Source organism: Schistocerca nitens, chromosome 5 (genome assembly GCF_023898315.1).
Source record: "Schistocerca nitens isolate TAMUIC-IGC-003100 chromosome 5, iqSchNite1.1, whole genome shotgun sequence".
In the NCBI taxonomy this organism is placed as follows: domain Eukaryota; kingdom Metazoa; phylum Arthropoda; class Insecta; order Orthoptera; family Acrididae; genus Schistocerca; species Schistocerca nitens.
In genome coordinates this window covers 521,441,954-521,457,138 of record NC_064618.1, presented here as the reverse complement: position 1 = coordinate 521,457,138, position 15,185 = coordinate 521,441,954, and the positions used below count along the sequence as shown (strand labels likewise).

Here is a 15,185-nt window from a genome sequence, read left to right as displayed (position 1 = left end):
CCCACATCCTTTCGTCTTTCCCTCTCCTTCCCCTCTTTCCTGATGAGGCAACAGTTTGTTGCGAAAGCTTGAATTTTGTGTGTATATTTGTGTTTGTTTGTGTGTCTATCGACCTGCCAGCGCTTTTGTTTGGTAAGTCTCATCATCTTTCTTTTTATATATATATATATATATATATATATATATATATATATATATATATATATATATATATATATATATTATTTCAGTTAATATTTCCAGTGGAGTATTATGTAAAAAGTTGAATTACATTTCCATACTTTTGGTTACAACATTAAACAACAACTTGTCAGTATGTAGTGGTATAGGCTTGCAACTGTTTCTTTCCTTCAGAGGTGCCAGTCTGACATTTCTGTCCCCTTTGTATCTGTTGTTAGTTATTTCTTATCCTCTTTCTATTTTCAGTGTTAGCTGAATTTATCATGTCTTGGAGGCATTAAACTTCCCCCACCCACCACGATATTTCCATTTTCTAAATTTAGGCCAAAGTTGACATAATCTGTGAAGTTCTATTAGACACAATATGCACTCAGTGTTCCAATTTTGCAGAAAATATATGCCAATAATATGTAATGCCATCTCTAAATTTTTGTACAAGGTATTTGTTTTTAAACATTTCTAGGTGATCTGACTCTACCTCTGCCAAGTGTTGTCGTGGCACAGCATCAAGACAAGGTAATTTCGGGGCGTTGGCATCCAACTGAATTCTCATTCCTCAGTACGAGCGCTGACAAGACTGCAACTCTATGGGCTTTGCCTCCTGTTTGAATCTCATTTTATCTTTTTTCTTTGTATGTTAACAATGGCAAATAATCCTTTTAAACTAATTAATTTTTGATGTTTAATATCAGATGTACCTGAGGAGAAAATTCAAACTGTGTTAGTACCTCTTGTACAACATGCTTTTTCTAACTTTGTTGGATATATAGCTTTTTTTCAATGTGTATGGTATTTTGTTGGCTACTATCAGCTGCACTTGTGTAGATCATTGTGAATATAGATTCTATTTTCATAAAAGTAGATCTTAATTCACTCCGTACACATCTTAAAATTTTATTCCTCAATGGTTATTGAGTTTGAGTTCATTGTTTTAATGTGACTGTTCCAAGTACCATTTGCGTAATCAATGTTAACAAGCAGTGCTGATGTAGGAAACAATTCACAAAATATTAATAAAAATATATATGCTGAAAATTAATATGAAATAAGAGAGAGAGATACAGCACATTTTGCTCTTTATTTTCAATGAAGAATTTGCGAGGCAAGATTCTTATTCTTATACAGAATCGAACAGAATTTTAACTCAGTATATGATGTAATAATGATGCTTCTTACTGAAGAAAATTCTATAGTTTCTGACAATGCAGGTCTTATAAGTTTTTATTTGTAGGAATATGTATATAATGTACAGTGCATACAAGTAACATTGTTTCTGAATTGTGTGTGTGTGTGTGTGTGTGTGTGTGTGTGTGTGTGTGTGTGTTTTCTGTACAAGTGTAAGAGATTAGAGAGATTCTGATGAATTGTTTAAACATTATTTTTGTCACCTTGTGCATGTTATGAGTTAAGTGAAGTTTTCATTAATATTGCCTGTATAGAAATCTGCGAAGTGTTAAACTGTATATCATAATCATGTAGTTACATTTGCAGCATGTAATGTAAGATAAATGTTTTCTGTAACAGAGTAGCTTCAGAATGCTTTTTATCGTTATTTTACAAGTTCATGGATACTCAGTATTTTTAGACAATTTGTTTGTAGTAACCAATGATCTTCATTAGAATAAAACAAAACTTTTTCATTGTTATTGAAAAGTATTTCATTTTGGTGGTGAAATTTAAACTATTGTATGTATGGATTCCAGGTGCCTTCATTTGCAGATACTATAAGTGACAGCTCCTAATCATTTGTCATTTTCAATCCACTCAAAATAGCAAATGTCTACTGCTGTATTTTTTTCTATGTGCAAATTAAACTGCAGTGTAATAACAGATGAAAATTGAAATATGTTTTATTGACCCTTCCAACTATTGAACTCAACATAATGTAAAAAAAATGGGAACTGTATTTTGTAGCTGGATGTGAATAACAATTTATCAGAGTTATGTGTTTTTAACCACAAAATTAATCCCATGAAATAACAAACTTTTTGTATGGACAGGCAATCTCCATTGTTTGAACTCAGCTGAATGTATCTGAGAAAGTTTCAGTGCTGGAAGTACTGGAAGACACTGCTTAAAACAGTTCAGTGCACAATAGCTCCCAAATGTTGGCTTAAAATTTTGTTACCCAGGGTAACCGCTATTGTTAGATACCTGGTGACAACTAATGTTTGCGATGGCAAACAGTAGTAGTAGTAGTAGTAGTAGTAATTATTGTAAGTATACCAAAAACATAGTGTATTTGTGGTCCATTTTATAGATGTTTTTGTGCTATCATAATTATTTGAATAATTATGCTTCCAAAATGGTTGCACTTGTATAGGACAAAATACAGAAATCAAGATGGAGATTCTGGAAACTATGATTTCTTGGGAGCAGTGATTTACATTTTCCGTGTTTGAGGTAAGATAATATTTGCCAATAGAAGTGCTGACAAATAAATCTCTCAACCTGTTACTTAACACTGTTGGGTGAGATAAGGAGAAATGGAAAATATTATCTCAACAAATCTTCTATTACAAAATTTTAGTGCACAAGAAATTAAAACATCACTTTCATTACCCCTCAGACACCTCTTTTTTTCTTTATATATAGTGCCCCTGGAAGTGCCGTCTCACCCCTTGCAACCTTAGTCTGACACCTTATTTGTGGATGTCACCCCACTGTGATTAGTGATGGATGGTCACCCAGCAGTGTGGTTGGCTCCAACCCATTTGCCGTCCATTTGGATACCCACTTCGTGATCATTCAATGGAACCATAATGGCTGCTGCTGACACCTCCCAGAGTTAAATCCCTTTTTGCCTTTTACTCAGCAGCTTGTGTCATTCTCCAGGAAACTCATTTTTCTGGTGCTGAGTCACCGTCCCTTCATGGGTTTCATGTTTTCGTATGTAGGTCCTTACGGATACTGTTAGTACGTGGATCCCACTTCATACCACATTGGAAGTAGTTGCCATTCAGGTCCACATGGTCTCTGCTGCCACCATTTGCAGTCTTTATCTCCCTCCTGACAGGCCTCCTACATCTGCTGCCCCAACTGCCCTCCTTCAGCATTCTCCTCCCCTCTTCCCCCCCCCCCCCCCCCCTTTCCTTCTCCTTGGGGATTTTAATGCCCATCACCCTTCGTGGGGCAGTGCTTCTTCATCTAGTTGGCGGCTTCTCATTCTAAGTTTTTAATGGACCATGATCTGTGCCTCCTTAGTGATGGTTCCCCTATTTGTTTTAGTGCTGCATATGGCACTTCCTCTGCCATTGATCTTTTACTGTCTTCCTCTCCTCTTCTTCCTTCCTTAGGCTGGTTGCTACATGCTGTCTGTGATAGTGACCACTCCCCATTGATTCTCTCATTCTCTTCCCACCTCCCAGTGACCAGGTCAGACCACTGGGCTTTCCATTGTGCTGGTTGGCCTCTGTATACCTCCCAGGTCATGTTTCCACCTTATTTGTCAGGTTGCATTGATGAAGTCATCCTTGATCTGTCCAATGCGATAATCCACACTGCCATTCCCCACTTGCTGGGCCCCATTCACTGTTGGCCAGTTCTTTGGTGGAGCACCGCTACTGCCGCTGCTATCTCTGAGCACTGTTGCACCTTGCAACATCTTAAGAGCACCTGTCCTCTGCCGATCTTTGAAACACTTTTGTGCTGAAGCCCATTACATAATCAAACAGAGCAGTCATTTATTCCAGGCAGTGTCCATCCAGGTGGCCTTTGTACGCATCCATCAATTGCACAGAACACCTCAGAATACATTTTGTGGCAGCATGAGCATCAACCTCCTATCCAGCTGCCTTTCTCCTCTGGAAACAGCAGGCTGAAGCTTCCCACATACGTTTTAGCCCTTGCAGACTGGATCCTGTAATGAACCTTTTACTGAAAGGGAGCTTCTTCTGGCACACTATTCTTCCCACAGTTCAGCTCATGGCCCTGGTTCCATTCATAACTAACTGCCTCAACACCTCAATCCTCCACAGTGTTGAGATTTCCTCCAGGTGTTAAACCATATTTGGCTCCAAGGCATTTTCCCCTCTCAATGGAGAGAAAGTATTGTGGTTTCTATCCTTAAGTCTGGCAAGGATCCATTGTTCCTTGATAGTTACCGGCCCATCAGTCTGCAGGCTTTTTCTCAGCACCGCCATCTTGGTGCAGTTTTCTTTGATCTTCATAAGGTCTACAACACAGCTTGGCACTGTCACATCTTCCTCATACCCCATGAGTGGGGTCTTTTGGCCCCCCTCCTGATTTTTATTTGCCAGTTATTGAGAGTCTAGATGGGCACTGTTAGGTCTCCGCAGACACAGGAGAATGGCATTCCACAGGGCTCAGTATTAAGTGTCATTCTTTTTCTAGTCGCTATTGATAGACTTGTGACCTCTGCCAGACTATTGGTCACCCTGCTCTGTATGTGGATGATTTCTGTATCTGGGGCAGCTCCCTCTAGGTGGCCTCTGCAGAACGACAGCTTCAGAATGCCATCCAGTAAGCTTCCAAGTGGACACTCTCGCATGGTTTTCAATTCTCTCCTCCCAAGTTGAGGGTTGTGCATTTCTATCACTCTACTACAGTCCAATGTGATCCAGAGCTCTATCTCGATGCCCAATGCCTGACCAAGGTCCCCAAGTTCCATTTCTTGATCTTCTTTTCAACCACAAGCATACTTGGTTGACCCATATCCGTCATCTGAAGGTTGGCTGTTTTTGCAAACTCAATGTTATTCACTTTCTTGCCCGCACCTCTTGGGGTGTGGATCATGCGACCCATCTCCACCTTTACCGGGCATTGTTTCTGTCCCATCTGGACTAAGTTGTCAAGTTTATGCTCCTCTTGTTTCCGGTTGACCATAGTGGTATCCGTTTAGCCACATCAATAGTCTTCTGGTTGATGCTGGGATCCCTCCCCTTAGATTCGATGACCCCAGCTCCTGGTTTCCTATACCATCACTATCCTCTCTTCCCCTGCTGACCCTTCCTATTCTGTTCTTTTCACAGCTTAGGGCTGTTCACCGCCCACTGCCAGCACTCGGGTGGCTTTACTGGTTGAGCTCCGCCTTTCATCTCTCCTCCATGACTTCCATCTCCCCTTCTTGTCCTCTTCCCCACATTCTCTCCCAACCTCCCCTCCTTGGTTACCTCCTTAACCATGGATTTGAATGTATCTTTCTTGGGGACTGAAAGCCTCCATTGCTCCAATGGTGTTCCATGGTTTGTTACAAATGTTCTTATGGGAGTTTCACGATGTCTTTTTTTTTTCCCCCTCCCTGATGGCTCTAAATCTGCTGATCGTGTGGGACATGCCTTCACATCTTCTGCTGGCATGGAACTCCATCTCTTGCTTGCCACACATGGTGTGTTTACTGCGGAATTGATAGTGATCTATCAGGCCTTATCAGTTCTCCCTTACCTGAGTTTTGTTTTCCTGCCACCAATTGGTCTCTGCCTCTGACAACCTTCTCACCAATTTAGGTGATGCTGCTTCTTTGATTGATTTCCTTTGAGTTCCTGGCCATCCATGTAGGTATCCCTGGCAATGAACCTGCTGATCACCTGGCTGGGGGGGAACCACCTTACCCACCTGTTTTCTGTGACCCCTCTGGGGGCAGATTTACAGCTTTACATAAAATCCCTTTTTGCTCAATCATGACCTGACTTTTGCGAGGCTACCCCCCTTGTCTAACAAACTTCATACCATAAAGGAAACTGCCACCATATGGTGTTCTTACTTATGCCTCTCCTGTCGGGAATCTACCATCTTCTGCAGCCTTTGTATTGGCCACACTAAATTGACTCATGGTTTTTTTTGCTCCACAATGAGCAGCTCTCCCTTTGTAGTTGTGGGGCTGCACTCGTTGTGATCCATATTTTGCTGGACTGCCCCTGCCTTTTGGCCCTTCGCACTAAATATGCCCTCCCACCTTTCTTGTCTTGGGTGTTAGTGGATGACTTTTGCATGGTTAAGTCTGTTCTCAATTTTCTTTGCAAAAGTGGTTTGTACTCTTAGGTATAAGTCCCTGCATCTTCCTCTGGAATTAGTCTCTCAGTTAGCATTTGCATTTGTTATGGAGGTCTTGAACTTGCCTCCACACTCATCAGGTTCTCCCTGTCTTTCCCCTATATTTTAGTCTGGTCTGTTGTGGCGTTCTGTTTCTCCTTTTCTTGTGTCTTCTTCTGCTGATGTTATCCCCATTGTATCATGATAATGGTTTGGAGTGGGTATCTGGATAGGTTGATATTGGTGTTGGCCCCTCACTGTGCATAGCAGTTCTAGGGCAACTCTGCTCTCCTCGTTTCCATTCACCCCCCTCATGTTCTTTCCTCTTCCTGATGCCCTGACGTTCCTTTAACCCTCGTTGTTTGCTTGTTGATTGGACTGTGCTGTTTGTCTTGTTCTTCCTTTGCTTCCTGCAATCCTAGTTCAAGGGACTGATGACCTCACTGTTTGGTTCCCTCCCCCAATTCAACCAACCATCTTCGTGGCACAGTCACTTACTTGCTTTGCCCATTTGCACCACACTCAGCCTTCTGGCTGTGAGCATTCCCTACTAAAGGGTAGACTCAGATGGCGTTCTGTTACCTATGTCACTATGCTATCTGTTGACATTGAAACCATTAACAGTACATCTACTATCCTCCAGGTGGCATGCGCCATCATTGGATCAAAATCGACATCGTCTTTTCAGGTGCAGAGATTTCCCCCCGCCACCTCGCCATAGTGTATTTACACAAATAGCATCACTGTCAGTTTTAAACCAAAAGGTTCATCTTCAGATGGCTATCCATGTTTATACAGAGTGTCTCAATCATTTGAAGCAAAAATCTTCATGTGGCCCTATGCCCTATTCCAAATGGTTTCTGAGATGAAACCGAGATTCCTTGTTTTTTCAGTCTCCTGAGACATGACAGATTTGGTAGTTAGAACATTTTCCATTGTCACTCTTCATTTATGGAAATAACAGACTGCAATACATAATCATCCAAAATCTAGACTCCAGGTATTATGGTGTGCCAATTATTTTGTAACCTCTCACATATTGTTAATAATGTTTGCTCAAGTCTTACTGTCTTTTCTAATAACTAGGGACATGACTATATTCACTTGACAGGGCTTACTGCACCATCTGTATCCACTGTGGAACTACTTTTGTTTAAACACATCTCATTAAATGAATGATAACTATCAAGTGTGAAATAATAAAATTCAAGAGAAGCATTTTCCATTTTACAAATGAGTGGCCCAGGTGGAAATGGCATGTAAGTTGATGCTGATAGGTTTTTGGGGAACCTTGGAAAATTGTACCCTTGCTCTCATGACAGTGTTGTAAAAGTGGTTATTTTCTCAATAAAAATGAAAAACCATAATGACCTAATGATGAACGTTCTACAGTACTACTACATTAACCCTAGCATTACCAACGTATTTTTTGTTACATGTAATAGCAACGGGGGGGCCTCAAAGGCCCATAAAGAATACCACAATTTATTTTATCATAAATCAAGTTTATTTACTTCTGATACCTCTAATAACAATTCAAAATGCTTAGACATTGTTTTTGTATACTGGATAATAAAAGATGTTATTATAATAGGAATAAAATGAACAAATCACGAGATTCAGTTTATATATTTTTTGGAATAATGTTTCAAAATAGTGTTTTCTTATAAAAACGACTTTTTTAATTCGATACACTACATGAAGCAAACAAAATTTACTGTCTCATTCTGCAACGCATTTTTCACACAACACTGTCTTCCTGCAGTGTTTCCCACAGACGTGTTTGTGGCACTGAGAGCAGGTAACAGTTGACTTTCCCAGCTTGTTGTACTTGATCTTTTTAGATGCAGCTTCTTGGCAGCATAGGTGGCACCGTCCACGTGTTCCTGGTTCTGCTGTTGAGGATGATGGTTCTACAGAGCAGCTGAGCTTCCGTTGTGTGATGCTTTCCATTGCCATTATTACTGGCTTCTGAAGTCCATACAAATTTTGTGCCCGTTTATCTACTTGAGATCTTATTAGTTCGAGACCTAAGTTAGTGATAAAAACTCTTCTGCAGTTTAGCAAATTCTTTTTCCAATTCGGAAAGTTGAGGAGGAAGAGTGAATATGCATTTATTGCTGCTATGTCAATGAGTGTGTAGAAGAGGGACAAAGGCCATCTTCTTGTTCCTCTCTTTGTGCTGTAGTGTCTTGCCATCTGGTCTATGGTGTCCACGCCTCCCTTTGTAGAATTATAAAAAAGATTTATGTTAGTCTTTTTTGAGTCTTCATTCAACACCCCTTCTGAGTGATAAGTTGAAAGCATCAACAGCAGTCATTTTGGCTTCTCGCGGACTAGTGTTGATGCAAGAGTAACTGGTGGCCTCTGTGTCTGAGGGTCAGTATAAGCAAAGATGGAAGAGTGTAAACTGCGGCCAGTTGTAGTCTTCAGCTCTTCAGGTATGTGTCGTCTGTTAGACTGTAGGGTGCCAACAAGTGTGAGGTGAAAATCATTCCATAGAGTCTCAGCAAGCTCCACTGAAGTATAGTACCGATCTGTGGTAACATTACGGCCTGATTTTTCAATAGGTTTTATTAGTCTCTTTACAATTTCCATCGGTCCATTTGAATGCTGTGTATTTCCTGACTTGCCTGTATAGATGTCCATGCTGATCACATATCTAGTCTCAGAATCAGACAGCATTCGAATTAGAATGCCGTATTTTCCAGGTTTTTCTTTTAGAAACACCTTGAATGGACAGCGACCACGGAACAAAGACAACATCTCATCCACTGTTGTATGTAGACCAGGAATGAAATACAATGGAAGTGAAGAATTGAAGCTTTCAAAAATTTCCCTCATTGGAGCAAACTTGTCAGTCTGGCGACGAATTTCTCTTGTGTTCTTATCATCAAACCTCAATATTTTAGTCAATTCGAAAAATCGGGTCCGACTCATTGATCCATAGTACACTTGTCGGCCCTGAAGCAAAGACCATAAATCTTGGACAGGTATCTTATTGTCATGATTTGAACCCATGATTAGCAAGAGTCCTATATAAAAAAATAACTCATCTTCATCTGTGTGCTGAATACCTAGTCGAGAAGCCTCTTCATTTGAGTGTAGTTTTATTAGATTCATAATTTGAGGTGTAAAAAAGAGCTCTATAGCCTCTTTCGGAGACACAATTCTTCCTTGTTGTCCTAGCCCCATTCTTTCTCGCACTATATTTTGTACAGAACGCCGATATTGTCGAGATGGCTTCGTAATATACTCTCGTCCACTTTTTGCAATGAATTTATCACATTCCGTATCATTATCATCTGGTGGATTGGCTTCAACCTCATCTTCATTCTCAGACGATGAATCAGTTCTAATTTCTTCCACATCATCATCCACTTCACTTTCCTCTAAATCTGATTCGTTCAAAACTTCTTCTAGCACTCTTTCAATGGAATTATCACGTAAACGATGTCTACTCATGTTGCTGGTTCAACAGCAGCAGAAACACTGAAAATAACAATGGTCCGCTTCATAATAATATGTCTGAAGGCAACAATGCTAAAATTCGTTTCATGGTAAGAATTTGAAACGAGAGACTCAACCTCGTAAATCCTTCCTTGCTATTATCAACGGGTGGGCTTCTAAGGCCCACAGAGAATTAAATCAAGTAAATGAATTTTAATTACGTTTTTATCCCGAAATTCTGTAATGACTCAATAGTACATTCAATAACGAACAATTACCTTTGCTTTCAAGTTCATATATCAAAGGGTGTGGATACAACATAGAAAAACTGAGTCAGTGGGCCTACGAGCCCCCCCCCCCCCCCCCCCCCCCCTGTTGGTAATGCTAGGGTTAACCACTATATTATTAGTTTTGTATTAGAAATCATGTTTAGCCTATTTTTCAATCAAATGGTTGAGTTAGCCAATTGTGCAACTGCATCAGTGGCCATGATAGAAATGCAGTTGGTTGCACAACCAGCCATAGAAGTAATTCAGGTGCATATCTGGCTATGTCAGGAATTATGGTAGATAACAGCTGTATTTTAAAATAATGTGAAAGGGAGAAACTTAAACGAAGAAAATGCTGAAATGCTGTTCTATTTTAAATCTTTAGAGAAGTTCAAACCTGTAGATAAAAATACAAAACTTGAACTATGATAAGATACAGTAATAATTTTAATTAGTGTTAGTCATTCACTTCAGACTTAATGTTAATTACATCTTTTATGAAAATGGGGAAGTCTTTGGAAACAGTTTCAGTCTGGCACAAATTTTCAATCTGCCCCCATTGATATAAATCAATATCGGCTTGCAGCTTATGTCTTTAATTCCTCTGTGTCTTCGTCCCACTCATTGTCACATTCTTATTTTTCCCACTGCATTCATTCGAAAAGAGATGTAGTTTGGTGACATCATCCAAATCAGCATGAAGCAGATGATGACAAAGTGTTGAAGCAGTCTGGTTCAACACGTTTGCAAACTTGTTCTGCAGCGAAGGTCACATTTTCGTTTCATCTGAGTACTTCTAGAAGAACCTCATAAGACGGTTGAAATTATGTAAGTACATATGTCTTGACTAATAGGCTGCCTGGTTTGGGAGGACTGAATTCTTCTGCCAGTCATAACTTTAAATAGGTTGACCATTGATGTCTTCCTTCAGTATTTCATAAAATATATTACTCTGAATTTTGTGAGCTATGAGCTGATGTTCCAAATTATTCTTTTCAATTGGTTGATTTTCTAAGGAAATCTTTGTTTGTAGGGATGAGTATGTAGAAAATGTGTCAACACATGGTGCTCTGAAACTGATATTAAAATTATTGCAAAACACTGGCATAGTGTCATACTTTACATACAGATTGGGATGTTCTTACAAAACATTTCCCACTTTAGTTTCACATGTAACACACTGCTCAAATCAAATATTGGTAATGAAGCATTTTTCTCTAGAATAGTGACTTTTGATAGGCTGGAATTATTCAATGTGTCTGACAACTGTATTTTTCCGATCTTCACACAACTTCATTCTTCTGTCACCACCTCTTCTTTCAGTGGTTGCAGGTGAGGAACCATTCCTCATACTCTGACAATTATACTGAGTCTCATTTTTTTACCTGAAAAACGTCACAAAAGCAACTCTGCAAACCCTTACATTTTTAGAAACTCCTTCACATCTTTTTGGGAGTACAAAGTTTGTAATTAGTTGCTTTCTTGACACTTGTCCCTCTAAGATCGGTTTTTCAAGGAGATGACATGGCGGCATGCTGTCAGATACAGATTCTCTGCCAGTCAGGGTTAGTTTATTCTTAAAAATGTTCATGGATCCACCATACATCTTCATAGTGAGTTATTTACGTTTCAGCTTTCAGCAGGATGTTTACAGTTCGGCATCTGCAGAAACCTTTTTGGTTGGTATCTGAAGGTAGACGGGAAAAAAAAACAGTAACTTATAAATATATGAATATTACTATAAGAAGTGGTCTTCCTTACCTCTTCTTTTTCTCAACATTTCGTTTCCACTGCTCTGTATCTTTTCTCTCTTCCTGGAACCACAGTTTCTCGTGGCCTCTTCCCTGTCATCACTAACACTGCTCTCGATACTATTTCTGTCAGGTTCATCAACATGTTCTTCAATAGTAGAACTTTCCTCTTCATTATCTGTGTCAATTTCAGACTGTCCTACAGTAAAACCGACCACAAAGTCTTTCTAAAATCAACAATGGAACGAGCGTGCCAGCTGGTCAATTTATCATAAAACAACACCTTCTCATATGTTTCTTCTTACGAGGGAGCAATAGGAACAAAAACATATGAGATTCTCTCCAGTACTACCAGTCTAAACATTTTAGTCACAGGCTGCTCAGAACTGCAGCTTTTATAATGTGTAACATGTGCCAAGATGACATGCCCAGTTCTGCATCCATATCCTTTGTTGGCGGCCATGATTCCTTAAGGCTAGGCCCCTTTTGGAACTGATTAGGTTTTACCAGTTTAACATTCTAATGAGCTGAAGACATGGCCATCTTTGTACATGCACTTGATTTTTCCACCCCATTTTAAATGCGTTAGAGTAATTTTTTGCAGCCTAATTGATACGGCATTTATAGCCAGTGAAAAACCATACAAGAGGGTGGGTCTAACTCAAATTTTGTTTTTTGTTCACATAGCTGCATTTGAACCTAAGGTACTCAAATACAACAATCTATATTTTCTTTATTTCAAATAGAACAGAAAATGCTTTTTGAAAGAAGTATTTCAAGTAAAAATAGGTATTTCTTGCATTTCATATTTTCATTTCAGATAAAAGTATTTCACATAATTCACACCTCTGATAAGGTGATACTAAACATAAAGAAAACAATTCCATAAATTTCAGTCTTAAGAGGGACAATGACATTGTAATTTAAATGTAGATGGCACCTCCACAGACTGCATGTGCTGGCAGGTCGACAGACACACAAACAAACACAAACATACACACAAAATTCAAGCTTTCGCAACAAACTGTTGCCTCATCAGGAAAGAGGGAAGGAGAGGGAAAGACGAAACCCACATCCTTTCGTCTTTCCCTCTCCTTCCCTCTTTCCTGATGAGGCAACAGTTTGTTGCGAAAGCTTGAATTTTGTGTGTATGTATGTGTGTCTGTCGACCTGCCAGCACTTTCATTTGGTAAGTCACATCATCCTTGTTTTTAGATATATTTTTCCTAAAGATGATGTGACTTACCAAATGAAAGTGCTGGCAGGTCGACAGACACACAAACGTACACACAAAATTCAAGCTTTCGCAACAAATGGTTGCTTCATCAGGAAAGAGGGAAGGAGAGGGTAAGACAAAAGGATGTGGGTTTTAAGGGAGAGGGTAAGGAGTCATTCCAATCCCGGGAGCGGAAAGACTTACCTTAGGGGGAAAAAAGGACAGGTATACACTCGCACGCACACACACATCCATCCGCACATACACAGACACAAGCAGACAATCAACAATTATTGTACAAACATCTCTGTTCATGACTGTGGAACAAGAGCTTGACTGAACTTGCGTTTACCAAGAAAGAATAAGCTTAACATAAAATCCAAAACAGCATTTTCTACCAAGGAATAAAACTGTACAATAAATTGATCAGGGCGATAAAAGGGTTTTACCAAAAGAAATTAATTTAAAATGGCAGTTAAATGGTACCTACTAAGCACTACATTCTGTACAGTGGAGGATTACTTAGATAACACAGATTAAGGGCTTGGTAAATAAAAGAACATAAAAAATAATAATTAATGATGATAAAATAAGTCATTTCACATAATACTTTCACATTATGTTTTTTCCTCCCTTTTTTTCTATTCTGCAGCCTATAGCACTAACACCCCATCCTCTTTCTGAGCACGTCTCACTCATTATAGAGGGATGCTGGTTAAATTTCTCAGGCTAGCAAATTGGAAGGAAGCTACCACACAGAATGGAATCTAAGCATTGCTGCTGTGGTCTTAATGTCAGCTGATGCATGTGCAGTGACCAGAAGTGACAAACGAATGAATAATGTAGACTAACTAGCCTTTTACATAATTAAATAATTTATCTGTAAAACAGTACTGTATAGTAGGGATGACCTGAATGAGCTAGCACTAGCTTAAACAAAATGGCCTTATATTTGGGAGGATGGAGGATCCAGTCTTCACCCGACCATCCTGATTTAGGTTTTCCTAAATTGTTTCATACAAATACCAGGATGGTTCCTACTATAAGACCATGGCCGACTGTCCCATCCTTGTCGGACTAGACCTGCAAGTATGTAAATGCCTGTATGTACAAAGTAAGTTATCTTTGTTGCTTTTAAATTATAATGTCAAGGTATATTCAGTATCCTTGTAAAAGCCATCTTTGGATGAATAAAGCAACTACTACCATAACATTTATGCTCACCATTACACACTATGTTCTATCATTTATTCTAGAGTTTTGCAGACATATGATAAAGAGCTTTACTGGACAATATGATGAGATAGCATTTCTTAATTTTCCTGCCTTCAATATTGCCCTTAACCAAGCAGTCTTTATATCTAAAACATAAACCATGTTTCTGCAAATACTATTTAAATTGATTAAGAAGAAGAACATCCCACTGGAGATGAAGCAGAGTGTAATTTATATTTCCAGGGCCTGGAGCTGTACTTTTGTTATGGTTAAATGCTCTATCACACTCTTGGAGTGAAAATGCTTTGTTAAGTAGGTTGCCTTTGTGTGTTTTGCATCAAAAATCTTCCATATTTTCTTTTACATAGAGAATATGGTGAGGTGGTCATAATACAGCTTCCAGGAACTGTTGGAGGAACACGAGAAGAGCCAAGCCTGCGTGTATCCTATGTACTCATTTAACTTTTTCCCAAACTTTGTTTTTTTATTTTGCAACAGTTTTTTTTAACCTTTGCCTGGATGCAGGTAATGCAAATAGTTGCCATCAGATCTCATTTGTTTATATGTCTTATGGGGTGGGGAGTACTCTTTATTCTTCAGTACTTTTTTTGTATTCCTCTTCCCACAATGCAGTTGGTGACTGTGTCTGAGGGTACAACAGAAGGTACCTGGATTTTGTTAAAGGACATCATATTCACCATTGACTGCAGAGATTATTTATTTCACAATTGCAGTTTCAGTGTTAAAACCATTATCAAGTGGTACTGCAAATGTTTTCGCTTCAACAATGAGCTCTCATTCAATACTGCTATATTATTACAGTGAAAAGATTGAGTTCTGACAATGACGTGTGCAAATGTCAGAAGATTTTAAGGTGTGACAAGTGTTGAAGCAAAATCTTTTGCAGTATCACTTGATAATGGCCTTAAGGCTGAATTTTCAATTGAGAACTAAGCAACCTCTGCAGTCAATGGACATGATTTACCTTAACAAAATTTTACATGACTGTGAACCCCGACCATGAGACATGAATCAGTACGTGGATTTGATAAAGAGAATGTGCTCTCAACAATGTGGATGAAATTATTGCACTAGTCCTGCAATGTTCCCTGG

General features: G+C 39.2%; 1 protein-coding gene across 1 annotated transcript in view; it reads left to right on the top strand.

Annotated features, from left to right (window-relative positions):
- The window catches only part of LOC126259495 (WD repeat-containing protein 47), a 703,557-nt gene extending 701,539 nt beyond the window's left edge, over nucleotides 1–2,018 (top strand). Inside the window, exon 11 of the mRNA XM_049956342.1 lies at nucleotides 644–2,018. Coding sequence (XP_049812299.1) covers nucleotides 644–789 — 146 coding nt within the window. The 3' untranslated portion in view covers nucleotides 790–2,018. The remainder of the gene's footprint in view (nucleotides 1–643) is intronic.
- The last annotated feature ends 13,167 nt before the right edge of the window (nucleotides 2,019–15,185 follow it).